General features: G+C 35.5%; 1 protein-coding gene across 10 annotated transcripts in view; it reads right to left on the reverse strand.

Moving 5' to 3' along the window:
• Positions 1–24,027, reverse strand: part of LOC150092673 (liprin-alpha-1-like) — a 778,236-nt gene that overhangs the window by 142,222 nt on the left and 611,987 nt on the right. For 8 of the 10 annotated variants that reach the window (XM_090414522.1, XM_090414521.1, XM_090414518.1 and 5 more), the window contains one exon: positions 23,565–23,657. The exons of the other annotated variants lie outside the window; for them this stretch is intronic. In XM_090414522.1, coding sequence (XP_090270648.1) covers positions 23,565–23,657 — 93 coding nt within the window. The remainder of the gene's footprint in view (positions 1–23,564; positions 23,658–24,027) is intronic. 10 annotated transcript variants of the gene reach the window in all.

Below are 24,027 nucleotides of genomic sequence, written 5' to 3' on the forward strand. Positions count from 1 at the left end.
TGCTGCAAAATGGCACCTCCATCACTGGATAGCTTAATAGCAAACTAAAATATTTTATCCAGTATTTAACCACAAACAAAGATGCTAAGTAGAAACTATTTTTTATTTTGACTAGTTTTGTGAAATGCTTTGTTTCACTTCATCAGGAAATAACCCGAATAAGCTAAACAAATAAACAGTTAACATCTTTCGAAAGCATGGATTCGCTATTATGCTGGTTCATGGGATGCTGTATACTACTGGTAGATACAAGTGTGTTGTGATGGATTAATGAAGAACAGACTTCATATAAAATCATCCCTTGTTTTTTTGTTACATATAGTACTTCATCATTTCCGCTGATTCTTCGAATGCTCTTGAGTAAAAACGGTAATCTATGTGAAGCATTTTAGTTTGTTGCCATTCTACTTGATGTTTTGTTTCTGTTGTCATGTGCTGCCAGCCCTCTTTTGTGCTTTCTTTCACTTTCAATGTCTTTGAAGTGTTCTGATCAGTGTATCTCTCCAGATCTACCTGTCTATCCTATGTAGTGTGGACTACAATTGAAACTGATCTTGTAGACACCTGGTTTTTTAAGTGGCAGATGTGAAGGTTTAGGAGGTTTAAGGTGATTAGAGATTTTGAACAAAATAAATTGATTGGTAGAACCTTTAAATTGCTTTTAAGTCTCAAAAATGTTGTATGCTATTCTGAAAATTGAATATATAGCAGACACAACTGAGAAGTGCACATTTACTCATGTTTCACTAACTGTTTTATCAAGTTTAAAAAAATTTAATATAGGCACTGCTCCACATGTTCAGACTATATTGATGTCTTCTAAAGGTTTAATCAAGTTAAATTATGTATTTCTGGTCAATGTGTGGTGCAAGTTTACTGTGGTGAACTAACAAAGCTTTGTTTCATGGAACATCCAACATAGCCCATTTTTTATTTTATTATTTTTTGCTACTACTGAATGCATAATTAGAGAATGATAACAATAAATTTAAGACGAAATTCAACTAAAATGAAATGAAGACAACACTATATATTTCAAAACTGCAAAAGAAAGGGGGCCTACCACTGAAAGTTGAATTTGATGAATGATGTAATTACTTCCTTTTCTAGTGTGAAAACAGGTTGACTCAAAAATTAACTTGTGTAATATAAATAATTGAAAATTTGATAACCATATAAATAAGAATGAAAGCAAAAACACTCAAATATTAACCCAACAAAATAACTAGACAATTACGTAAAAAGGGAAATATAAAACGATGAAGCTATGGATGAATGATATATTTCACAGCATGCATGATTTTAAAAATGGACAGAAAGGAAGGAGTGTTCTGTAACTTAATAATAATAAATATATAAAAAAAACATATGGACAACTGATCTTTCTTTCATAACCATGAAGCTTAAGTGAATAAAAAAACAAACTTGAGTTTCAGACAATTCCCAATAGATCTAATAAAGCAAAACACATAAAAGTGTATGCACAATGTACAAAAGTGTGGAGTAATGTGCATATATTAAATTTTGTTTTAAACATGACAAAACAGCTATTAAAACATATTTACTGAAAATAACAAACAGAGTCTTTTATGGAGAGAGCCACAGTTAAAGAGAAAAACCTCAATCAAAAATTATCTATGCTTTGGACGATATACACATCAAGAAATGAAAGTAAAAATGTTTTAAACTAAAAACGATCAATGATTAACTGTACACAAGATCGCAGATGAGGTTGGCATTTTCATAGGTTCACATGAATATATTTCAGCAAAGAAAGTACTGCATCTTCTAGGATTTTTTTTTAGGATACTATTAACTAATACAAATAATTAATTGATAACACTTCTCTACATGGATGTTCCAAAGTGTGACAATTTATTATTAATGTTAGGTTAATTTTCTCATGGTTCATAGTGTGTTCTTAGTGGACCACATGTAGCCTGATGATGTATTCACATGTGCATACATATTGATTGCCCATTACAAGGTTTACTTACATGTTCAGTGTAGCAGAAAGTAAGTTGAATGTAAGTAAAGTAAGTTCAGGACATTATAGTTCAATGTTCTGAAGCTCTTTTCCATAAGGATAGAGTCCTTAAAGAGAAACTTATGTTTTTAGCAATTATGACATTTTACTACAAATTGAATATTTGTTGTCATTTCTTTCTTAGTTCTTTTCTTTTTAACTCACTCGTTCTTCCATCATTTACATCATTGTTACCTACTTTGCTTAAAAAGAAGGCCACCACTCTTCATCAGTAAAATTCAATCATTTCAACTTTTTGACATCTATATCTACATCAGCAAGAGATTATGTAATGAAAAACAAACAAGGAGGACAAATGCGAAAAGTGGACCATTTACCCTCAAGGGAGTTACAGGATACGATAGTACTACATGAAAAATTTACATCATTACTAACTTTCTATCTACAATTTTAATCCAAATCAGTCTGTTATTTGTCAAGACTAAAACATTATAAGATCTTATATTTCTATCATCTAAGGCACTTTGTACCATATCAATCCACCTATATCTTGGTCTTCCTCTGGGTCGTTTTCCTGCCAACCTGGCAGAGAACACTTGTTTTGTTAATCTTTCCTCGCCCATTCTGTTTAAGTGACCATACCACCTGAGATTAGCTCTGTTAACGCATTCCTGGATGCTGACAATGTCAAGTTCTTTCCTAATATCCTCGTTTTAAATATGATATTGCCATTGATGCCATCTGTTCACGCCTATAATCTTTCTCAGGACTCTCATATCTGCGATCTCTAGTCTTTGATAAAGTGTTTTACTTCTGACCCAGATCTCAGATCCATAAGTTAAAATTGGTTTGAACACTGTCTTGTATACAGCTAATTTAGTGTTCGACTAATTTCTCTCTTATTCCATATGAATTTATTCAATTGACTGCCTACTATACCAGCTTTGTTGATTCTGTTGTCTATTTCTATATTTAATTTATTATCTTCAGTAAAAATCGTGCCTAAGTAGCTGAAATGCTTTACTTGTTCCACAGGTTCCCCGTTCACAACACAGTTGACATTTTCAACAATTCTACCTATTTTCATTGTATTTGTCATTTTAATGCTGGCCTTCATACCATATCTATCACAACAGTTATTCAACTTAGTCAGGGAATCTTGCAAACTTGTAGCGGATTTATTTAGAAGTATAACATCGTCCACATAAAGCAAAGAGCTGACATTAGCATCTCCAATTCTGATATCATGTTTAATATCACTTTCCTTCATAATGTGATCCATATAGATAATGAATAACAGAGGGTATAATGTACATCCTTGTCTCACACCAGATTTAACATCAAACCATCCTCCCGTACTTCCTTCAATTCTAACTGCTGAACTTACAACTCAAATAAAGACTAAGTATTGCTTGATATAATGCCCCATTGACACCATACAACTGTAGCATGCTGAATAGCTTCTCTCTTGGCACCTTGTCATATGCCTTTTCCAGATCGACAAAACTTAAATACAGACCTTTCTTATATTCCCATGATTTCTCCACTATTTGTCGTAAAGCGAAGATCTGATCCTGACAGCCTCTATTTGGCCTGAATCCAGCTTGTTCTTCACCAAGCTTTTCTTCCACAATTCTTCTCAACTGTTTCTCAAGTATACTTGCATAGATCTCTTGCCAGGAACACTCAGTAGGGAAATACCTCTGTAATTCTCACATTCAGTTTTATTTCCCTTTTTACATATGGGTACTATTAGAGCTCTACTCCAATCATTGGGAATTCGTCCCTCTGTCCAGGATTTCTGAACTATGCAGTGCAGCCACTGTAAGACTCTTATACCACCATACTTCAGCATTTCTGGTCGAATATCATCTACTCCTGCTGCCTTTCCACATTTCAAGCCTTTGATGGCTTTTTCTACTTCAAGTATTGATATATATTCCTAACTATGCCTGTTGAGTGTTATTTACCACTGTGCTGTCATCACTGCTTGTTTCATTTAGCAGTTTTTCAAAGTAATTACTCAATACTTCAAGGATATCTTTTTCTCCTGTTTTCATGTCATCTTTATCATTTCTAACTCCTTTTACAGCACTCTTTCCTCCATTTCTAAGCTTCTTCAACAACCTCCAGAATATTTTGCCACCTTCTTGACATTTATTTTCCATGTTCTTTCCAAACTCCCATGACTTTTGTTTAGCCAGTTTTACACAGTGTTTAGCTTTCTTATATTTGTCTCTCTATTCTCTAGGAGCACAAGCTTACTTATTCTCCAGGAACTTTTAACATGCTTTCTTCTTTTCCTTTACTGATTCTTTAACTTCCTGTGTCCACAATGGAGTTCTGATTTTTCTATCCTTGCAGACAACCTCACCACATGCCTCTCTGGCTGAATCAAGGGTTTTCTTCAAGGCTTGCCACTGAATCTCCAAGGTTTGGTTTTTGTTCTCAAACTCTTTCATTTTCTCTTCAATAATCTTTGTGTATTTTAGTCTACATTTCACATCTGAGAGCTGCTCAACTTTTATTCGCTTTAAAACTTTCTTACATGTTATTCTTTTCAACATGAAATTCAATTTTATCCTGTTCAAGACTAAATAGTGATCGCTTCCAATTTCAAATCCTCTGTACACTCTGGTGTCCTGCACCAGGGAGAAAACATCACTATCAACAATAACATAGTCAATGAGACTTTTGTTATTCCTTGCCTCTTCTCTCCATGTGAATTTGTGCACATTTTTATGTTGGAACATGGTGTTAGTAATAACCAGTCCATGACCTGAGCAGAAATCCAACAGGTATTTGCCATTGTTATTAGCTTTGCTCTTTTCTTCAAATTTTCCCAAAATATTTTTGTATGTCAGACAATCATTTCCTACTCTGCTATTTAGATCCCCAACAAGGACCAACTTTTCATTTTTCATTATGTCAGTTGCTTTTTCTAAAGCATCAAAAAATTCCTCCACTTCTACCTTAGTAGAACCTTGTGTGGGACCATAGGCACAAATAAGTCTCCTTGTTCAATTCCCCATTCTGATATTTGCCCACACCACTCTACTTGAGACTGCCTGCCATTGAAGAAGATTAGCCTCGTATTTTGTGTTGAATACTATGGCTACTCCTTCTCTTCCTTGATTGTCATTTTCTGAATATAACATTTTGTATTTTTTGCTCAGAAAGATCTCACCAGTTTTTGTCTTTTTTGTTTGTCACCCCTATTATGTCGATCTGGTACTTATCTAATTCTTCAGCTAGCTCCATTTCTTTGCCATTCAGGCTTCTTATGTTGATAAGAAGCCTGAATGGCAAAGATAATAACATGGAACATTTTGAGCAACTTGTTAGGTTCCTCCTCTTTAAAACCCAGCCTGGCTTAGATACATTGATGATGTTTTTGCGATCTGGTCCCATGGTAGCCAGACACATTCCTTAGCCACCTAAACAAACAACACAAACAGTTCACAATTGAGATTGAGAAACAGAACACACTTCCGTTTTAGATACACTTGTCACATGTCTTCCTTCTGGCAATCTTTCCTTTACAGTTTACCAAAAACTGACACATGCTGGCCAATATATACACATAAACTCCTACCACCACTCAACACAAAAACTAGGTATAATCAATACTCTAAAAAACAGGGCTCTGAAAATCTGCTCCAGTGAACAGGCACTGAAAGATGAACTTAACGTGATTAGCAATATGTTCCAAAAAAATGGGTACAGCCAAAACATTATTAACAAAATTCTCTACAAGACCTCAATAAAAAACAAAGACAAACCAGACTACAACAAAACTATAACTATTCCCTACATTAAAGGGACATCAGACAAAATAAACAGAGTACTACAAAAATACCTCAAAGTCACCTTTAAATCCCCTGCAAAATTAAAAAGCTTACTCAACTCATCCAAAGACTCACCCCCCCCCACTGGTCCACCCTGGAGTATACCGTATTCATTGCACCTGTAAAATACCATATATAGGAGAAACAGGAAGCACAATTCCTATCAGACAAAAAGAACATAAACGACACATTAAATATAATAATTATGGTGAAGCTGGCCTTTCTGATCATGCCCTGAACACCTTACATAGAATTGACTGGAAAAGCACTAGTTGTCTATATCACACCAAAACATGGTATGAATGCAAATTTAAGGAAGCCTGTGAGATCATTATCAACCACCCCAATCTGAACAATAATGAAGGTCTAAAAATCCCATACATATGGTAGGCATATATTTCACCCACAGAACCTTTCCTCTCTAAGAACAATTATAAACAGGACTGTAGTAAATCCAGGATCCTAAATCAAAAATAACAATTGTAATACTAAAAATAGGACATCACTGTTACTGAAAGAAAACTATCTATAAGAAAAAATGTTTATTCATGTTATTTTAAATTAAATCTAGCTTGATGTAATTTATAAATAATTAAAAAAAAATTTTTTTTTTTTTCCGCTAGAGGTCATGCCAGTAGAATAATGTGATCAAATCATTGTTTCTCTAGCTTACGGTTTGTAATGTAATAACCCAGCTTGTCTTGTACATTTGTGTATGCTCCAGATGATGATCTTGATATGAAGATCGAAATGTTGGGATAATAAAAAGAGTTAGTTATAACATGGTTATAAAATCCATAATTTCGAAAATGAATGGTGATCACCGTGTAACACTAAAAGAAAGGATAAAGTGATAAGCCTGCAAACAAAACTAAAAGTACTGGAAACATGTGCATCTTTAGTGGTGTACTGCATGGATCTGAAACATGGTTAATAAATAAGGAATCAAGAAAAAGAATTTTGGCATTTGAAAGACTTGTTACTGAAAGATTCTAAGAATAGGATGGGTACAGAAAATCACAAATGAAGAGCTCATTCGGAAGATACAACCCAAACAGAATCTAATGAAGATTATAAAATGGAAGCTGCAATTATTTCGACACATCTGTAGAATGAGTGAGGACCAGAAGATAAAGACGTTTTTGTTTGGTATTTTGGATAGTTTAAACAGAAGAGGTAGACCATACAGAGAATGGATAGATGATATAAAGGACTGGTGTGGAATGGGTGTACACACACAAACTGTGACACTGTGCGTTGGACAAAGAAAGGTGGAAGAAGATAGTGAAGGAGGCATCAGACACCAACGGGCAGTGAACCCATGGTTCGTGATGATGATGAACTAGGATGGTTAGGGCCTGCAAGATACATGTGACACTCACCACAGCAAGTTTGTAAGAATCATGGACACAATGTATTGTTACAGTAGACAATCTGTTAAGTGAATTTTCTTTACAGTACTTTGTACTAGTGAGGCTTCATATGGACTTTTCAGTAGTTTGTCATAGTGAGTGAGTTTGTATTAATATTATTTGCTGTGGCAAGAGCTGACTTTAAACAGATAATACTTTTAGGTACTCTTCTTTTTATTTTTTGACTCTTCCCTTCTAATCTAAAATCTCATACCTTCCATCCTTTCCAGAAATATTTTTATCAAATGCAATGATTGCTGATCTAAAGGGTACAAACACTCAATTTTACAAGTGAACAATAAAAACAGAATGGATAAAGTAAATACACTTTAACACAGAGAGCAAAATGGAAAACATATCAAAGATAATACGATGATAACAGTTAGTAATAGTATATCTGGGTGATTATGTAGGATAAAAATGAATATCATATTGAAAAGAAACAATGTAAGAAAATTTTAAAAAGAATGAAAACTGAGCAACTTTCAGAGGTGCACTCTAGACTCAAAAATACAAAGAGTATTAAAGATGCCAAACAATTTTAAATAAAACTTGGTTTTAATCTTATTTCCCAAGTAAGCAAACAGACAAGTAAGTCAAGTTTGCGCCTGCACGTTGTGCAAGTCAGGACGACTCTGCATGTAGTGCAAGTCAGGGCGACTCCACACGTAGTGCAAGTCCAGGCAACTTGTGGTAAAGGTGGAATAAGCTTTGATCACTATCCTTGGTACCCAATACAAATAGTATTCAAGAAAAAAAATTAAAAAGTTTGAAAACAAGAATCAAACCTTGGAGTCAGCAGCCAACTGAAGGAATGATTTGGTCAGGGTTATTTGCATGGAAGAAAAATCTAAACTTAATGGTGGAGTTACAGTCTAAGAGGCAGTCTAAGAATAGAGGTAAGCATACCGAGTTCCTAGCAAGTAAATCAGTAGATGAGTAATTAAGAGAATTAAGAGACAAATGCAAGAAAGCTAAGCCAGCTATGTGTAAAAGTAGATAAACAAAAGTTATGGGAAGACCATGAATTTGAAGAATGTTGAAAAGCTTTGAAATAAAGGAAAGAACAGTGCAAAAGGAATCAGAGATGATAAACGTGTCATAAAAACTAACGTATTCTGGATATTTGGAGTAAATACTTTGAAAGATCCTTAAATGAGATAAGCAGTGACAGAACTGTGGAGGATATATTCAAGAATACAATCAGAATAAGCTGGTTCATACCAAACAAGGGTTGTCAGGATTGAATTTTCACTTTACATCAGAGGAATTTCTTAGTTTAGTGTTCCAAGTAGGATTTATGCATGCATAATTGAAAAAAAAGCTAAGAAGAATGGTGGAAGAGAAACTTGGGGAAGAACAATCCAGGTGTAGGCTAAACAGGGATTGTCAGGATCAGATTTTCACTTTACAACAGATAACTGAGAAATCAAGAAAATACAAGAAAAATCTGTATTTTAGTTTTACAGATGCCAAAATAGAAAAGTTAAAAAAAACTACAAAATTCCATTAGGTTCTAAGCTATGAAAATGTTACTATGGACAATTATGATGTTTTGCAACCATGTAAACAGAAGACATAAGAAAAAGTTTAACAGATACAGCAAATCAGGTCAAGTGGACCATGCTCTGGAAACACCTGACCATGAAAAAAAATAATAAAAGATTTTGTATAATAAAAGATTTTATTATACAAAAATATATTCAAGAGCCAGAGACTATTCACTGATACTGCCATTCTCAAATCTTCTATGTAGCTAAGATATATTGATCATGTGTTCTTTGTGGTCATGTGGTCACATAGCTTAGACACATTAGAATCCTTCCTCCTCCACCTCAGCAACCATACTCCAGAATCCAGTTCACTAAAAAGAAAATAATAATAGCCTGCCTTTTCTAGATTATCTAAACACCCATCTTCCCAATGGCACCTTCTCTCTCTCTCTCACACACACAAGTATATATAAAAACTTTCCCTGACTCCCTGCTACCCTCCAACCCTCAACAACTCTCCTTTATTTGCCAGATCTTCAAGTCCAGTGGTTAGAATGCTAAAAAAGATTAACAAACTCATTCTTCTTCCTTCTCATCATGTCCAACTCTAAAAACAGACTATAGATATATATATATATATATAAATAATCACTCACTCGTGTATCTGAAAAATTGAAAATTTCCACTTATAGAAAAATCCACTCACACCAATAGATATCTTCATGAACAATCCCATCATTATCTGCTTCAAAAACCTGGCATGATCTCTATGCTAGGCAAATGTGCTCGCTTCCTGTGAAGAAGAGGATATCAACAAACAACTACAGTTTCTTCTTATAACCTTTCAGAAAATGGTTATTTTAAACAGACAGAAAGTTACTATTTAATCAATCTCCACACCATACTGAAGATGCAAAGGATGTAAAAAGGCTATATATCTCTATACCATATTGTGATTGTCTGTGAAAATGCTAGTGGCAGTGGGCAGTAGATGATGATGGAAGTTGTGGTTCACTGTAGTTGGTGGATTGAGTGGCGGAGAGTTGTGGAGCAGGTGCCCTCCCTCGATGAATCTTTAGACTCCTTGGAGGTGTCACGTAATAATAATAATATATCAGCTCTGTTTCTCCTAAGTTAACTAAAGTTCTCAAAAATTTTAAAAACCAGACGTCTTTCACTCCTCTGCCCAAGCTCCATTCCTTACTCAGTACAACTTGAAAAACAGCTTAAAATAGTAAAATACTGTCTTTGGTGCAACTGCAACATGCCCAATTTTGGTCAGACTGAAAAATTTACTGAATCACGTCTGGAAGAGCGTATCAGAAACATCAAATGGCAGAACAGAACTAGAGCCAGAACACTGTCTAATCACGTCCTCAATTCTGCTGACACTAATGACAAAAACTATTACCTACCCAGTCAAATGGAACAAATTACAGAATCTTTAGATGCTATGACAAACTCGAAACAAGAATTGTGGAACCTAAGGAAATCATCGTTGATCTAGTATATCTCAACATTAACCTCAACAATAATATCTCTAATTGTCACTGTGCTGCTATCCAACTTTCACATTCACTTGATCACATGCACACTACCACCAATAAAGTGGTAAACAGAATGCCTTCAAATGTCAATACGTTAGTTTATAGTTATAATTTATAGTTATTCTCTCATGATGTTTTTTTACTCTCTTGTTCATGTAATGCACCCGATGAAGTCTTCTAAGAAAAAGGAAACTAGTTCTGAGGTTTATTTAAATAAAATATAGTGTTTTTATATTTTTTATCTCTTGGCTTTCAGTCATTTAATCTACTTCAAATATACACACTGCTTGAAAAGAAGTCAATGGACACCACCCATGGGCAAGGTGCATCATACCATGTAACAAGTCACGTGTTTGTAGCTGGTATAAATTGGAGGAATACGATGCTCCCAAGTCAGTGCAACTAAGTCCAGGTGAAACGGCTGTCATCAGGGAACTGATGGAGTTTGAAAGAGGCATTGAGATAGGATGCCATCTTGCAATCCTTGGGTGCTATGAAGGATGATATGTAAAACTGCCATTATGTAACATCCATAACATTATGGATGTTAACCTTATTATGGTAAAACTGGAAGATCTGCTATCATCTGTCTAGAAGAACACAAGATATATATCTGCCACTAGACAACTCTGGTCTAGCTGACCATGAGTTGGATACCTTGCACAAAATCAAATGGGGAAAAAACTGCTATGCTTCACTCCAATAAATATAAACTTGAAAAATTTTTTCTTAGAATCAGCAGAAAATTTTGCAAACCAGCTTAATCTTAATAAATATGGTTGTGTTATATTTCCCAAGATTTGGGAAACTAATTCTTAGGTTTCCTGCCGAACATCTAAGCTAGTCAACTGCGCCTATTGAGGGTGCTCCCTCATAGAACTTAAGGCTTTTAGTCTTATTATTTTTTTTTTTTAACAACTATTGTTTTGAGTGTTTTTGTGTGTGGTTTTACAATTTTGAGATCGTACCCTTTGATAATGTCTTTGTGACATACAAAATACAGGATCCAATAAACTTGTATTTTATTGTTCATGCTTTATTCATTCCATTAAGCCTAATAATGGGTTTAAACTAGAACATAAGCCTAAATTCTAGACTATCCACTATAACAAGCAATTCTTGTAGTCCCTATGAGTTTGCTAGAGGGTCAATTATTGTTCCACCAGTGTAATTTTCCATTCATCATGATAAAATATAATTACATCGCTGATGGTGAAGCTTTTCTCAGTCTAAGATGAAGGTACAGGGGCAAGTATTGCTATTTATTTATAATTCGTGACACCTCCAAGGAGTCCGAAGACTCATCACGGGAGGGCACCTACTATACAACTGTCTCCACCACTACACTGAACCTCTACCAATCATCTCCATCAACTGCCCACCACCACAACTAGTATTTTTTTGTCTGTAAATTGCGTGTGTTCTGAAGGGCCGATTTATCTGTATGTGGGATGAAAAATCTGAGTTTCCAGGAGAAAAAACCCTGCTACCTCCGTATGAGATCGGCTAACTCACCTTCGATTGAAAAAGTCCACATAAAGATTCCTCCTGTCGTGACGAGAATCGAACTTAGACCAATTCCAATCGAAGGGCGCAATGTACCGTTGTTCTTCCAATTGCGCTACAGAGGCACTTCTTCTGGTATAAACAATACCAGAAGAAGAAATAATAATTAATTTACTGAGCTTGTTAATATTTTGCTGGTTTTCTAACCAGTATCATGGCAGCTCAAATTACAACTGAAGTGACACACAGCACTCAAAATATTCTGAAAACAATTCAAACTGTAACTGTAAAGGAACTAATATCAAAACAAGGCATTCCTAGGAGCCAGTTAACAGTGAAGTTAATTCACAGACATTTGTCTTAATGTGGTCTGCTTAGAATGACCATCTTCCAGGTTGGGGGGGGGGGGTTACTTCATAGCTGCTGATTCTAAAAATTGCCTCTCGTACCAATAGTGATTTCTGTGTAGCACAGTTGTTATCCTCCATTTAATCTGTGTGAGGGAATATCCAGAGCATGGCCTGCCTAACTTCCTACAGATATTCATGGATGTAGTTCTTCATGGTGGATATTAATGAATCTACCAGTCCGTTCAAAGCAGATCAAGCTGTAGGTACAAGGAATTTTATACAATCCAAGATATGCAAGAGGCTGGATGAAGTTGATCCTTAGGTGCATGGATGAAAGTAACTAGATCATCATCTAACATCATCACCTGCTATGAAGCACTCCCCCTAACCTAAACAAGTATGGCTGTATTAATTTTCCAAAGATATAGGAGAGATTTATTCTAAAACCACATTAGAAGAGTTAGAGGGCTTTCTTTTCAGTTACAATTTGAATTCCTGCCATAAAATTCTAATTGAATGTTGGGTGTCACCAAAGTTGTAATTTGTTCTCTGATGATGCCTGTTAGAAAATCAGCAAACTATCAGCAAGTTTTATAAATGAATTATTGTTTCTTCTTCTTCTGGTGTTGTTTATACCATGAAACGCTGTTATGAGTAACCATCAATACCTAAGCCTTTCTATACATATATATTCACTTCTGTAGTATCTGTTTCTGCCACAGTTAGTACTAGAAGAATTCCAGTTCTAACACAGGTAGCACTGCCAATCCTATGATTATGAAGTGTACTATAATTATCTCAATTTCTAATATACCAGTATTAAAGCATTCTGGAAGGATATCTTCACGGAGTGAGAAAACTCAATGTGTGAGGCTTAAACTAACTATTATTCACACAATACTTATCACATCTCTCCTTAAATTCATTCATTAACAAAACACATATGACTGCCTGGCAATCCATTCTACTCATCCATCACTCTCCAAGCAAAAAAAAAAAAAAAAAGTCATGGTCTTGTTAATCATTCTTATACAACTTCTAAGGTTGCTCCTTATTCTCTGCTACCTTGGTGTGTATTAAAACCAATTATTAAGAGATAAATTAATAATAAATATCGCATCTGTTCTTTTCTAACTATCAACTAAACTTTGTAACACACACACACAAATCACAATCCTGATCACTTGACTCTGGCATTCCACCACTTCTTTCTCAAGAAACCCAAGTAACTAAATCTGTGTATAGCAGTCTATATACTGTATATGTTGCCATGTGAAGATTATAAAACCTTGCTATCTCTAACCATCAACATGTTATTTAACCTCCAAGTCTGCCATCTACCATTTGCAAATGGTAGAAGGGTTGCCAGGTTCCTTTCTAGTCACTCATTACATGTCATAGTATAAGATTTATTCTCCTTAAATTTCACCATCAATGCAAGAGTCTGTACTTTCAACTACTCTCTTCCTCTTGTAAATAAATGCCCTGCTGTCACTGACTTCAAACCTATCCATAGCTTTTGTGATGACACTGCATTCCACCCTTCTTTTTCATTTAACAAACCTTGCCTAACATTAGAAGCCTCAGGATTTTCCATAACCAATGTCTTAAGCTTTGATCATCTTGCAACTTTCAATGCTACCAAAACACAATCATAATTTCTTGCAAAAAAAGATCTCATGTCATTTCCTATTACTTTCAGTAATAAACAGATATCCAAACACAATCAGATTTCTCTCTTTGGAGTGACTTGCATCTCCAACATTTTTTGGTGCAAGGACATCTCAGTCATGGCTTCTACATCTGTCACATACTTTCCATCTCAAGGTACTACTCCCCGTCCATACAACTGGTAACATTTGTAAATCCCAAATTCTAAACAATGGAATACTGCTCACACATTTTGGGTGGTGCATCCAAAGACTCATTAATGCTACTTGATGCTATTCAGAAGAAGACAATCAGGAAGAGGATATTCCATCTCCTGCTCTCTCTCTCTCTCTCTCACACACATATGTATGCACCGAATTACTACAATCCCTCTTTCACAGATGTTCAATTTCTGCCTTATGACGTACTTCAGTGGACAATGGTCAACTGAAGTGGCCACCATAATTTCTCCACTTTCTTCCAATATCCTTTATATCATATCCTTTTTTTAACTCTAAGAATAAGAGCAGCTGCTGGTCAACATCAATTTATCATCCACCTCCAAATTTACCAAACCAACTGCTCTTCTTTTCTTTTATTCCATCTGCTTCTGTTCTATGGAACAGTCTCCCTCATTCTGTCTTTCCAAAAGACCACAAACGTTGATCTATTCAAAAACCATGTCAACAGATTTCTTTCTTACATATAGTAAGTAAGCAATAGCAGGATAAAAATTGTAACTTTAATGTAGTCAGTATTCAAATTTTTTATTAACTATCCTAATATAGACAATCAGCAAATATTCTTTTCTTAGTGTGTTTATTTCCTTTTGGCTAAAATGAAATAACTAAATGTCAAAAATGGTAGTACCATTCAGCTATTACTTATTATTTTTGCACATATCACATTCATATGCCACTTACTATAGTGAAGAGAAAGCAAACTTCTTTGTTTCTTCAACTGAAGCCAAATGAAACCAGCACCCCAGGGAGGGTGCTGATTTCACCCCTCTGCAGGAAACTTCAGTTATCCACTTTCACAAAAACATAGTCATTTGAGGATACATATACAAAACTGTTGTATACAGCTTCAGTTTCCACATCCCTATCCAAATTTATCCTGTGTTTATCACAACTTTTGTAATCTATTTATTGGTTTTCTGTTTCTCATGCAATGTTATTTCCCATATAAAGTAACTGAACATTTGTGAAACCTGAAATTAAATATTTACGAACATACAAAATAATTTTTTGCTCAAAAAATTGTTGCCATTTAAGGTAAAGAAACATGTTAAAATAATAGTTGTAATAATTATTCACCTTTTATTAGATGAATATATGAACTGGCCTGACAGCTGTTGAAGTGCTGTTTCTCATCAGAGACCATGCAAAAACTATAAGAGGACAAGAACCTTCTATTGAACCATAACAATCTCATGTCAGAAAGTTATATTTTCAAAAGTGAACTAGTGCAAACCAATGACAACTCCTCTGCCAAAGGTTATATTTTCATAAGTTCTCAGGAAATTTGAATCTGGCTATAAAGAAGTAGTATATCCTTTTTTAAAATATTCAAAAAATGTAGTTTTGATATGTATGTATGTATGTAAAGTTAAGTACAGATATTTCAATATAGTATATACATGTTAGCATATAAATGAAAGTTAGCATATAAATGAAAGTCACTGTTAATATGCAATTGTACATACAACACTGACATTTGCCCTTAAGTCTCGAAGGTAGATAATTTTAACATAATTCTGTGTGTTGAATACATAAATGACATCTTTCCATCACCAACATTCCTTTAGGAAAATGTGTTTTGTTTGGAAAAAGTTAGCAGCATCGAATTATTGAGTCAATTCATGGTCAATACTCTCCAGGGCATACAGGTGCAAAAGGAGTATTACATCATGTTGTCAATCAGTATTACAAGTTGGGTAGGGCAATAGTGAATGCAGACGATGTCAAAGTCTTGCAGGATGACTTAGATAGATTGGAGTTCTGGGCTAAGGAGAATGGATGTCAATTTAATGTGACAAAATGTAAGGTTATGCATTTTGGGGTGAAAAGATTAGTAGCAGTATACCACATTGGTGGAACTGTACTCCAAGAGATTGATGAGGCCAGGGACTTGGGAGTGTTGGTGGATAGGGAGATGAAGTTTAGGGGGCACATTGCAAAAGTAGCTAAATCAGCTCATCAACTCACTTGGTTGTTGAAAAATACCTTGACGAGCAGAGACAAGCAAGTTATTGTACCTCTGTACCGAGCCTTGATAAGACCTCATCTCGACTACTGTGCCCAGATTTGGTCACCTCGGTTCCTTCTTGATGGGGAGGAGGTGGAGAGGATCCAGAGGCGAGTGACTAAGATGATAACAGGTCTATGGAATGAACCATATGAGAACAGGTTGAAGATTTGTGGGTTGCAGAAACTAGTTGATAGGCGGAAAAGGGGAGATATGATTGAGCCATTCAAATTGTAAAAAGGGATTCTATAGGATTAATTCAGAGGATATTTTTGAGATCAGGACTGGTGGTGGGAGAACTAGGGGACACCTATGGAAGCTGGGCAAGAGTGTGGTTAGCAGGGGTGTTAGAGCTGGGTTCTTTACTTTTAGAATGGTAAATAAGTGGAATAAGCTGCCAGAGTCTGTTGTAGGTGCTATGACGGTGAACGAGTTCAAGGCAAGGTATGATAGATACTGTGAGAATGTAATCGCATAGTTGTGTGGACATGATGTTTAGGGCCTCCCTCGATGAGTCTAAGGACTCCTGGAGTCGCCCGAAATAATAATAATAATAATCATGCAATATGTGTACATTCTGCTGTCATGGTCCAAATGAAATGGTTCTGTTCCTTTGCAGAGTTGTAGTACCATGAATAGTTAGAGTATGGATATTTATGGCTACTGCTCCAAATATTACATCTGATTTTGTATCAATGCAACATCAGTCAAGAGCTGTGAGTTTAAGGCAACTTAGTGGAGTGCATTTTGATGTAAATGTTCATTTGCTGTTATTACACAAAAGACAGGCTGTATGATTTTGATGTCTATCTGAAGTTGCAGTTGCAGATTACAATCAGACCTAGAATTGCCACATATCTTGTAGTAAATATGTACTATATTTCAGAAGATGGTTAAAGGATATACATTCATTAATGCCATTTGTCCTAATAGAGGGAGACTAAAGACTATCCAAATGATTGAGATTTATGTTTAGCAAACATCTCCAGCTTTTCTGCAAAGTCAAAACAAAATATCTAAATGAAATAAAATATCTAAACTTGCCAACAGCTAAAAGAAAAGCAATGACTTTGAGAGCATGTGCCTAGTTTCTAAATCAACCGAGGAATAAAGACAACTATGGATACACTTGAAAGAGGAGCATCATGCTGTCATGAACTGGATCTATATTTTCAGCTACCAATTATGCAAGCAACCCATTTAATTATCCAGTTGCAATTTAAGCACAGTTGAATGATTTTGTGAGAGATCTGAATCATCTCAAAACACAAGCTGAAATCTTTGGGTTCAGACTGTAAAGTTCAAAGCTTCTTGAAAAAGGCAAGAAGACTGCATGTTATGCAAATGTCAGCAACATAGTCTCCTCCACCTCTTGTGATTAGTAATCTTGTGTATTACAACAATGTTCAAAGATTAATGGAATATTAGGGAAGAAAAGATTCTTAATCATGATTTTTTTATTCATGCATCAAACTTTAGTTTGAAGGTCATAACACAGTGGAAATAAATTTTCCCTATTCTAGTAGCATATGCTATTCAAATGAAGGAATTTTATAAGAATGTGGATTTGTTGCTTAAATACACTAACTAGATGGAGTACTTTCAGTGATCTCCAAGTGACAGCATGTAAATGAAAGACTGTTGCTATTTGCAAATGTGATAGTTGAGCTAAACAGAACCATTATATGGTTAAAAATGGCTAATCTGAGAGAGAGAGAGAGAGAGAAAGAAAGAGTGTGTGTGTTGGTGCTAAAGGTAGAAAGTATTCCAGTTCCTTTAGTTGCAAGAAGCATGGAGAAAAATGTTCTGCTATCACTCCACATTGAACTCAATTTGATGAAAACTTAAAGTAACAATGAAGATGGTTTCTGATATGCAAAAATTAAAGAAAGCAATTTAATGTATTGCAAATTGATATAAAGAAACAACCCCTCCATCTCACTTTATCATTATTATTATTATTTTTTTTTTTGGGGGGGGGGAGTATGGAAAGTTGCAAAGTTGCTAATGACATTTTTTTGGATCTGTTAAAAGTGAGTTACAGAATTCCTATAGAAGGCACGCTACAGACATAAATGGGATGTAACTTAATCACTAAAGACCTACTTTCATATTTGGATTGGTTTCCACCTAACCTGGGTACCATTAGTGACAAATATAGTGGATAATTACATTAGGTCATCTCCTGCATGGAAGAATGGAGTGGTACTCCAGCATACTGGCAGATTTATTTATTTTTTACTGCTGGTTTGTATTGAAGAGATCGCTGATGACAGTAAAAAATAAAACCTTTAAGACTTTTTTTTTTAATTTTTAAATTGTAAATAAATTTATATATACCAAGATACAGAGCTTAAAAGAGTTCCATTTGGAAATCTTAGTATAGTAAAATACAGGGTCGCCATAAATTGACTTTCCCTCTTTGGAGGTATCTGTAACTAAAACTAATAAATGGAATGAGACCAAATTTTATATTGAGACTTTTGAAGGCATTGCGAGATGAATTCTGTGAAAAAAATATTTAGTACCAAAAGTCGCCGATAGGGAAAATTTTGGTGCTAGTGGAGTCGAAAATAGTCAAATATTTGCAGTAAATGCAGGTAAAAAGGATTCTGCAAATTTTACTGTGCATACATGACAGCAGCGGCACCAATTCCACTTAAAAAGGGATTGGGTATGTTCAGGCAGTTATTCGAATGACTGACGAATTGTGCTCAATATGAGTCCTACCTTGCCTCAGCATGCTTCACTTGTTAAGTTGTTTTACTTAAAACAGTGCAATGCCGTAGCGGCCCTTCGGGAATTTAGAAGGCTACATAACCTGCGTACAGGTCTTATGTCAGCTGTAGCACTGAGAGCTATGATTAAGAAGTTTAAAGAAACTGGATCATTAGGAGTTAGACCTGGCAGAGGACGGAAAGCAGTGCAAGAAGAGACAGTAACAGACGTTGCTACTGCAGTGTTTGATGACATAGGGACCAGTACTGGTCCAAGCACTTGTGCAATAGCTCGCAAACTTGATATGGCTTATGGTACAGTCTGGAAAATCTTACGGAAAATGCTCAACTTCTATCTGTATAAGTAAAATCATGTGCAAGCACTAACTACTGCAGATTATGAAAAGTGCATGTCCTTAGCACTAACATTTCTTGCCCGAATGGAGGTCGACAATGACTGGCCTTGGAGAATATTGTGGGTTGATGAGGCTCATTTTTATCTAAATGGGTCGTTCAACACTCACAACTGCAGAATTTGGGCATCTTAACATCCCCAAGCGATCCAGCAAGTACCACTGCATTCTCCAAAAGTAACCGTGTGGTGTGGCTTCACAGCTGATTTCATAATAGGACCATACTTTTTTGTGCGTATTACCCCTACAGGTCCTGTAACCTGCTCCATTACTGGAGAGATTTATGACGAATGCTGGAAAATTTTGTCATTCCTGTATTGCAGCAAAGACAATGTTTGGACTCCATAATTTTTATGCAGGATGAAGCACGGTCACACATTGAACGTTCAATACAGCGCCTTTTACGTCAGCATTTGAGTAATGAGAGGGTTATCAGTCGGTTCTTTCCGACGACATGGCCACCTCAATCCCCGGACATCACTCCATGTGACTTTTGGCTATAGGGGTATTTGAAATCCATTGTGTATGTTGGTGGCATTCCCAACTTGCATGTCTTGAAAAAGAACATAAAATGGGCTGTTATGAACATCCAATCCGACTCCTTATGCTCAGCTGTAGAGCATGTGGTCCAGGGGACCCTGATTCTGATGAATAAAACATTATTTCCTGTGTCTCTCGCAAGTTGTTGTTTTACTTTAATTATTCTTATTATCATTGTAATGAGCTATATATCCAGCTGGAATGAGTCACACTGCTGTCGCTTACAGAATCGGAATGTTATTATTCCATTTTATCTGCCTTTAATGTAATTATCCGCTTGTTTTTGGCTCAGCCAGAGCCAAAATTTCCCCTATTGGCAAATTTTGGTACTAAATCTTTTTTTTTTTTTTTTTTTTTTTTTTGTGGAAATCATCTCCCCATGCCTTCAAAGTCTTAATATAAAATTTAGTCTCATTCCGTTTATTGGTTTTAGCTACAGATACCTCCAAAGAGGGTAAGTTCTTTTATGGCCACCCTGTATATTAAAGAAATTAAAGTCATCATTTTAAAATCAAATAAATAAAACTCTGACATGGGAATGCTGTGGTATTAAATAGAGGATTTTTCCCTCTTTTCTGCCTGGTCTCTGATTAGAGCCAACAGCTGTCAGTCCAATGAAACCTAATGAATTCACTAAGAAAAAGGGGAATATATGGGTTCTTGGGTAGAGCCCATGTCGTTGAAGTAGTGAATGACAAACTAAAGTGCAAATTCTATGCTGAACATTTATTCTCAAACTCTCTGGTATAATTCAAAACTTTTATGTTTCACTCATTTGGTTTTAATATGAAAGGTATTTAATATCCTCATTACATTTTACTATTATTACCAAATTAAAGCCTTTTCGGCTCTATATTATTATTATTATTATTATTATTATTACTATTATTACCAAATTAAAGCCTTTTAGGCTCTATATTATTATTATTATTATTCAGGCCTCCATGAAGTCAAAAGACTCGTCGTGAGAGGTCCTTCCTAAGAACATAAAGTCTGTCAAGACATATTGAGGGGAGGTCCTCTCTAAGACACACAAAGTCTATCATACCACTCCTTAAACTCATTGACCGTTCTTGCTCTCACCACTCCATCAGGCAATGCATTCCACGGTTCAACCACCCTCCATGCAAAGAAACCACTCCTCACCCTCTTGCTCACAGTTTCCTTTCATAACTTCCAGGGATGGCCTCTTGTCATCACTCCTTCCTGCTGTTCAACCAAGCGAAAGAACTCCCCAGTGTTAACCCTGTAACCACCTCTCAACAGTTTAAAAGTCTCAATCATATCACCTCTCCTTCTTCTATCCACCAAACTCTGCAGTCCACATTCCCTCAGCTGATCCTCATAACCAAAATTGTACAGTCCTGAAACCATCTTTGTACCCTTTCCACAGTTAATTTATCCCCTTCAAATCCTGGGGACCAAATCTGAGAACAATAGTCTAAGTGTGGTCTGATCAGAGATTTATACAATGGAATGATAACCCTTTGATCTCTGCAGGTCAGTGTCCATCTCATAATTGCAGTAATCCTCTGTATTACCTTCACCACCTTTGCAATATGTCCCCTAAATTTCAGGTTTTTATCAATCATCAACCCCAGATCTCTTGTCTCCCCTACTTCATCCAGTATAACTCCTCCCATAGAGTATGCAGCATCCCATCGATGTTTCCCAAACCTCAAGACCTTACATTTTGCTGCATTAAACTGACATCCCCATTCATTTGCCCATCTGTCTAGCTTATTTAAATCCTCTTGCAGGGCTACCACATCTGCACTATTACTAATAATCCTTCCCAGCTTCGCATCATCTGCAAACAACTGAATATCCCCTTGCAATCCACTGGCAATGTCATTGATATAAGGGTTAAACAATATAGGTTCTAGTACTGAGCCCTGTGGGACCCCACTTGTAACCTTCTGCCTCCTTGAAACTGCTCCACCATACACAACTCTCTGATACCTATCAGACAGCCAATTCTGAATCCAGTCGACCAATCTGACATCCAGACCCATGTGCTACAACTTAAATATCAGCTTATCATGTGGCACCCTGTCAAATGCCCTTGCTAAGTCTAAGAAAATTGCAGTATATGCCTTTCCCTCATCTAATGTTCTTGTAACTTTATTATAAAAGGCTGGCATATTGCTAAAACAAGAGTGCCCTTTCACAAATCCATGTTGACTCTCACAGATAACATTACCCTTATCTGCCCAATGCTGTATACAGTCCCTCACTACTTTCTCCAAGATCTTAACAACTACTGATGACACACAAACTGGCCTATAATTAGACACTTCCAGTCTGTTACCACCCTTATACAATGGCACTATCTTACCTTCCTTCCATTCCCTGGGCACTTTTGCCAAAGATAGACTTTCATTGAAAAGCCAGGTTAAAGGCACTGTCAGTTCCCTAGCACATTCTCTCAAAACTCGTGGTGAAATACCATCCAGTCCCAAAGCTTTACTGACATCCAGAGTACTCAGTATCTGAAACACACTCTCCTCCTGTACCTCTAAACCTCGAACCTGCCCTATCCCTCTAGCATTAAAACTGACTCCTCTAGGATGAAATACTCCAATAAAGTGTTCATTGAACAATTCCACTATGTCCTCTGCATCAGTCACTCTATTCCCATTTTTATCCCACAATATCATTCTTCACAGTCATTTCTCCTCTTACTGGCCACATAGCTAAAAAATTCCCCAGGATTTTCTTTGGATCTTAGGGACAATCTCCTCTCATATTCCATGTTATTATATTTATGCATATACTGAGAGTTCATTTATAATGAAGAATATAACTGATATGGTAATGCTGTGGTATTAAATATAGAGCTTTTGTCCTCTTAGATTTATGTCTGATCCCCGATGAGAACCAAAAGCTCAAAATAGTCAGGACACTGAAACTTAATCAATGTACCAAGAAAAAAGATAGCATATGGGCTCTTGGACAGAGTCCATATCTTTTAAGAAGTGGATGCCAAACTAAGTAGTGTAACTTTTAAACAGTGCAATCTCCTATGATGAAGGTTTATTCCCAAACTATCTGGTGAAACCCAAAACTTTTATGTTTCATTTATTTGGTTTTAAAATTAAGATGGATATTTAATATCCTCATTGTATTTATATATACATTATAGGTTCATATGAAATGCAATTAATATGTCAACAAAATTTGATTCCTGAAAAGATGATGATGAGAGAGCTCATATTCAAATTCAGCACACTGAAATTAATCAGACTTGCCTTCATTGACTTCAAGTCAAAACAAAAATTTTCATTTGTTCATACTAATCATATGATGATGGTATAAGAAACTTATAGTGAAATATCTGTATAAAATTTTGTTTAGTAATTACAGCTAGGTTTTATATAATAGTAATGGTCACTTAATTAATGCACATTTCTAGTGTTTAATAAGCAATTAAACTTTGAAACAGTCAAAAGCTTAATAGCTTAAATGAAAGATTTTTCAGTAAGAGGAAGAATACTCTTTACAATAATGAGGGAATTTGCTGAAAGTTAAGCCTAAGTTGCATGTGTGCCACTATTAGAAATTTTATTCCACCTGTGAATTTCTATTTGCCTTTTACTTGGTTGGAAAATAAGGATTTTTTTTTTTAATCAACATAATTTGAAACAAAATGCAAAGCCATTTTAGAAGTGAAATTATAAGATGGTTTCATATATAAAATGAAATTAGCCAAAACTATCATCATATGTAATATATGAAAGTAGTATTCCATAACATGTCTGATAATAAATAACAAAAAATAGAAAGTAATTCAAAGCTTTCACAGTAAAAACTGAGTATTAAAGAATACTGCAAACAGCATAATTAACCACCTAATGAGGGCATCTTGCGGAGCTGCAGGCATGGAAGATGAAATGGAAGTGATGGCAGCGGAAGGATGAGGAGCAGCATTATGTACAGCACTTCTACAGAAGTAAGCAATGAAGAAAGATCAAATAACAGTATTAGTCATTCAGTACAGCAGACAAATACTGTTTTTTTTTTTTTTGGTTCTTAAAGATTCAAGTATTTTAATAGGTTTAGTCTTGTTTGTAAGATAAAACATAGGGTACTTTTTTTGTATAATGCAAGTATTCTTAATTTCTAAAGATGAGAGAGAGATGCTTCAGCAATTTTTTTTTTCTTATATTGTTGTAACACATACACAATTGTTAACAACGAACACAGAAGTGAAAAGTTGTCTTTTAGCAATAGCTTACTTCATCCATCATATGGTATGTGTGCATATAATGAACCAACCAGTTTTATCCTCTCTCCCTAATCAACAGCTGAATT

The sequence above is a fragment of the Typopeltis vanoorti genome, chromosome 25 (assembly GCF_054136105.1).
Source record: "Typopeltis vanoorti isolate ZY-2024b chromosome 25, IOZ_Tvanoo_1.0, whole genome shotgun sequence".
NCBI classification, from domain to species: domain Eukaryota; kingdom Metazoa; phylum Arthropoda; class Arachnida; order Uropygi; family Thelyphonidae; genus Typopeltis; species Typopeltis vanoorti.